The sequence below is a fragment of the Aethina tumida genome, chromosome 3, assembly GCF_024364675.1.
Source record: "Aethina tumida isolate Nest 87 chromosome 3, icAetTumi1.1, whole genome shotgun sequence".
In the NCBI taxonomy this organism is placed as follows: Eukaryota; Metazoa; Arthropoda; class Insecta; order Coleoptera; family Nitidulidae; genus Aethina; species Aethina tumida.
The window spans coordinates 33,231,642-33,237,059 of NC_065437.1; the positions used below are offsets into that span (position 1 = coordinate 33,231,642).

General features: G+C 39.3%; 1 protein-coding gene across 1 annotated transcript; it reads right to left on the reverse strand.

Annotated features, from left to right (window-relative positions):
* Window positions 1-257: 257 nt before the first annotated feature.
* Window positions 258-2,356, reverse strand: LOC109601943 (zinc finger protein Elbow). Its single transcript, XM_020018253.2, has 2 exons — window positions 2,144-2,356; window positions 258-2,039 (listed from the first exon to the last, which is right to left on the reverse strand). The coding sequence occupies exons 1-2, from the start codon at window positions 2,201-2,203 to the stop codon at window positions 765-767; spliced, it is 1,335 nt and encodes a 444-aa protein (XP_019873812.1). The 5' UTR covers window positions 2,204-2,356; the 3' UTR covers window positions 258-764.
* Between the last annotated feature and the right edge of the window lie 3,062 nt (window positions 2,357-5,418).

The window sequence follows — 5,418 nt, forward strand, 5'->3', positions numbered from 1 at the left end:
TATTTTTGTTTTATGACCGATGAAATTTTAACTTTAACTTATAGCTCATCATTTTTTTGTCGTCCATTCTTTTTCACCCGGCACATTTCAAAACTCGGTCTTCAAAACTTACCGTTATGAGATTGAAGTCTTTAGTAATCATCCTGTGTTTCTTTTAGTAAAGCTTTTTATTATTATTATTTACTTATGCAATTTTAAGTAATCTCATTGTTTATTCATATGGTTATATTGATGGAATGATATTAAAACTCAGTACATTCATATTGATAATTTTTTAATTTGTTTTTTTAAATTAGGAAATAAAATAACTCAATTTATAAATTTAACAATAAAAATAGATTATAAATCTGAAATTACACGTTATGATATGATGGTAGACAATTTTTGTACAGAAACATTACATATTGACAATAAATACAGTTTACAATGATCAAGTATGATGACAAACATGTTGCTAACAGTTTATTTAAAAAAGGGTAATTTTAGTTCTAACAATAGAAATTATTGCAATAAATAATCAATCAATTGAGATCTGTACATAAATATACATTATAATATTTGGATATCTCCGCTGATTTGATCAGCAAAAATTATTTACAAAGATATTCACTTGCACAAATGTACATATTAAAAATAATATCACACATTCACGTCCACACAAAAATACACCACCGAAACAAAGTGATAGTCAATTAGGTAATCTTGTGAGACTAGGCGGAGTCTATTATTAACACAGCATCTTATTTGGCTTCAAAACGAATCATCTACTGATGCATCCCTGGCGCGGCGCCCAACCTTGGATACAGCGAATACGGAGATAAATACGGCGAAAGTCCTGGATGACTTAAAGAGATCCCCGAAAATGGTGAGGAACTCAATGAAGGAGGAAGAAGGGACGGTTTACTATAGGGATGATACCTAGCTGTAGCCAAAGGACTGAGCGGCGGTGTAGGATAAGTCCTGTGCAGAAGAGGATGTGTCGGAGGTAAACCAGGATTTGACAACATCGACAGGGCAGAATTGGCCTCCGCTCCAGTCGCAACACTTGTATGAGTCCTCAAATGAGACAACAACTCCTCTGAACTAGAGAACCTCTTGCCACAGTAAGCAGCGTCACCAGAAATCCAGTTACAAACGTAGGGCAAGTGCGAAGCTGCGGCCAAAGCAGCCAACTGAGCGTGAGCGTAAGCTGCTGCAGCTGGAGTGTGGCCCAAATATGCTGAGGAAGTTGGCGGTTTGACATGATCACACTGTGTACAACCTGCTGGGCATGAACCAGGTTTTGAAGCACCACTGAGTAAATGAGAACTAACACTACATCCTGTACAGTACGGGTCACGACACACTGACGGCAAAGAGTCCTGGGCCTTGAGTCGGCCGTAACCCAAATACGGACTAAGTCCTCCGGTTTTCAGTGCGTGATGTTGGGACATCAGACTGCTGGTCATCAAGTCCATCGGTAGAGGGAAACCTGGGGCTGGATAACCGGGCAAAAACGTCGAAGCTACCGGGACGCCTGGCTTGAACGTTCCCAGAGGCAAGTCTTTAATTGCTGGATCAGACGAAGATGTCAAAATGTTCGGGGTGAAAGCAGTCTTGGAAGCTGAAGAAGACGGCGTCTGAGGGCTGCTCCTTTCTGTCGATTTTTCCGGAGAAGTCCTTTCAGCTGACGCACCATCATTAGCTGGAGTCTTCCTTTCAGCAGCCGGAGAGTTTCGGGGCGAAGTGGCACTCTGATTGCTGTTACACCGTCCGTTGGTTTGAGGTGTGCTTTTCGACACCAACGGTGAACGCACCCTGCTTCCTGTAGATGTTGAACTGGATCTACCTTCGGGTGTTCTAGACTTCTCGCGGGTCAAATCGTGGGGTTTGTAAGACTGTTTCGAAAGACTGTCATTGCTGGACTTGTCTTTAGAAGAGTCTTTGCTGGATTTCGACGATTTCTCGGCGCTTTGCAAAAGCTTGGAGTTGGGAGAGTCGGCGCCAATCTGGCTGCATGTCTGAGCCAACAATGCCAACGGGCTTTTCTTTGCATCCAACTATAAAAAAAATAAAAACAATTAACAATTTAATAAAATAAATTAATGGTTGTCAAGTACGTAGTTTGAATCTTGGTAGCGAATGTAAACAAACAGATACTTACGGTTGTTGGAAGTGGAGTTAAGTATTCCGGTCTGAGGTACTGGTTGCTTGAAGTCAACATTGTAACACCGTAGTAATACAAAAAGTCCTACAATAATGGATCACACAAAAATAAATACGGAAGGTCCTTTATCCTTTGAGAGTTAGATCACACGCGCATACTTCAACTTGCAAGCGTACATACGTAACGAATGAAGAGCATGACTGAACTGAATCGAAAGAACGGAGAAACACACACAGTCCTGCGAGAGGTAGCGCTCTCTGTCGGCGATGACGTCACATCCCCACCACCTCGCTGTGACAGTGTCGGCCACAGATCACCATGTTATTGCTTCTTCTATTTGCTGTCGACACTCTTCCGTTTTTATTCCCCCTCCGTCTTTACCGACTTGGCTTTCCGGCTCTATCATACATGTTAATAAATAAACTAATTTAGATGCCGGCATCGATTTTTCATTCAAGTAATTGATAGGGAAATCGTGTATGTCAATTTTAATTTGTGGAGATTTTTTTATTTATTGAATTTTAACATCAAAAATTATAATATAAGAAAAATCTCAATTTAGTCACAACTTTAAATTGGTGTGTTTTCTGTTTTACAAATTGACGAAGGTTTTAATTAAAATTATTTTCAAGTCTTAAAAGTGCAGATCTATTGAACACAATTTGGCATAAATAACAATGGTCTTTGTACAATTTATTGCATCGATTTTTATGCTTTTGTCGGTCCATCATTCAGATCTTCAATCACAAAACCATAGTGGGTACAATCAAAGGAACCGTAATTATTGATTCATATTTACTACTTCCTCAATTTAGTATTCCGATAATAAGGTACTTACCTGACAATGCTACAATGCAACAAAGACAACAATTTCTTTTACAGAGATCGTAAAATTATATTTCAGTTTTTATTGCAGGTTGATGTTTACATACACTATTGGAATAACAATAGAGTAATATAAAAATTATCTATATTTTATGAGAAAGTCTTGGACAATAGGACATCTTCCAATTGTGTGAAGGTCGCAAATCTATGTAAATAGTAATTGTTAATATCCTGGTTATAAAACAAGATGGGTCAAAATAATATAATGTATCAATGTTTTTAAAATGTATGCACTGTTTATGGATCACGATGTATGTTAGCTATTGGTCTTCGGGTTGTAGGGATGATCCCTTGCAATCAATGCGAACAGAGTGTAAATTCGTTCGGATTTCTTTGCACTTCCCGTCGAACTACCCCACGAGACCACAATCGCAATCTTAAAGCACGTCCGTCCGACTTTTACAACTTAATCCAGGTCGTCCCCGGTTCAAACTTAAATTAACCTCACACATGTTTGCCGTCCCCATTATAAGGGTTTCCGCTATGTGGCTATATGCCTCCGCCAGTCTCTTATGAGCGTCCAAATCAAAACGTTCCTGGAAAATACACTGATCCCGCTTGGGATTCTGAAGTGGTCCCGGAGGAGCCATCGATGATAAAAACTGGATACTTGATTTTGTGACCGGAGTCACTTTCATGGGGTCGTACATCTGGACTTGTCAGCGTTGTTGCAATCTAGCCTGATAAACGGCTTCTGGTTCATAAAATATTTATGCTACGGTAACAATTCTCTTACCAACCTCACGAATCTGTGTCCATTTAATTTATTTATTTACCGATTTTTCTTGCCACTCCACATCCATTCGAATCAAGACTGAACAAAAAATATATGACTGTTCCAATAGCGTCAGCTTTCTTCCAATCAATCGTGATTTATGTGCGGCGATCGTCGAATTGCAAACTAGCGGCCAGTTCACACAATGTTTATTTTGACTAGCCCGGAAATGATTCTGCAAACATTCGAATCGCTTCGTATTCAATGGAACGCCGATTCTTGTTACCAAACATTTTACTGCTTGCTGCTCCGTTTATTATTGTTACGTCTCGGCATAATGTTGGCTGTTTAGTGACCCATTGCAATTTGCAATTCAGCTAATTAGCGATGCCGTTTCAGCCACAAACAAAGTTGGCAATATATTAACTGCTACGAGCACATAGATTCGCAACACCATTGATTCGTGTTTATGTAGTTGTTTCTTATAATCTTGTACCTCATACGCAAAATTTTTGATTTCTTCCGTTTCCAACATAAGCGGCTTTGGATCTTATTAAAGGAGACCTAAAGAGCTTGTCCATAGAACACATGAATCGCCTCTCGTTTAAATTCATATTGTAAATACACGCGGTGGAAAACATCCATAACGTAAATTGGCATCGCGTTTTTATCCGACTCAGCATTTCATTCCTCGAGTCTCCGTCAACGGGTACTTGTTAGAAAAACATATATACGGCAGCAGTACTGAGAGCATAACGAGCAGAAGCGTTCGCATCGATGACGTGTTTATGATAGCAGTCGCTGATGTACAGACTGAGCTAATGACTCAACATGTGTACCATGCCGACGTTAAAAAAGGTCCTAGGAGAGTTCAGACCGGGCTCAAACAACTTTAAATTAGTTCCTCGCACTGAGAACGTCCACTCTAATTGCCACACTGCAAAATGCATCCAGCAATCAATACCTTGAGTTAATTGTTAAATTGTGTTTTATTTTAAGTTGTGTCAGTATGTAAAGCAATACTTTTTAGACAATTTCTGGGATTTATTGCAATTAGTGGAACTTGTTGATGGTTGAGATAAAAATGGTGGTGTAAAAAAACTAAATCATTGGGTAGTTGTTGTGATAGCAGGAAATTTATTCGGATGTTTCATGCGCGCTTAGAGTCTATTTTAAGCAAAGGCCTCGATAAAGCCGACTTGATAGCATTCTGACTGAATTATTAACGAAGTGAATACATTATAGGAGCGTTTCTGACAGCCGAAGACCGTTCATCTCGACTAATGCACGATCTTAAGTCAAAGATATAGCTTTGAGTGAATGCAGACAGCTGTGTCTTTGGCGGTATGTAAAACTGTTTGTTTTCCGAACTGCGTGACTAAAAGAGTTCCGTTTGGTCCCGAAAACGATTTGTTTAAGTTCCCGTTGATCTCTTTAATTTAACGCGTCGCGGTCTTCCTGGAAGCACGGGCGCATATATCAGGGGTGGGAGATGTGGAGTGGTACACATAAATTATTCCCACTTTATTTGATAGCTTTTGCAGTAAGTGCTTTTTTAAATTCTCTCGAATGTCATTTACACCAAACTACGCACTAAAAACGGTATACGACTCTATTTCTAGCGATTTATAACTTCTGTATCAAATAAATTATTGTGCCGGACGAGACATCT

What these genes read in the sequence shown, in the direction of transcription:
- LOC109601943 (XM_020018253.2), bottom strand. Translation starts at nt 2,203, where the DNA reads ATGTTGACTTCAAGCAACCAGTACCTCAGACCGGAATACTTAACTCCA. An exon ending in TAACTCCACTTCCAACAACC is followed by an intron (nt 2,040 to 2,143) that starts GTAAGTATCTGT and finishes TTTTTTTTATAG; the next exon opens with TTGGATGCAAAGAAAAGCCC.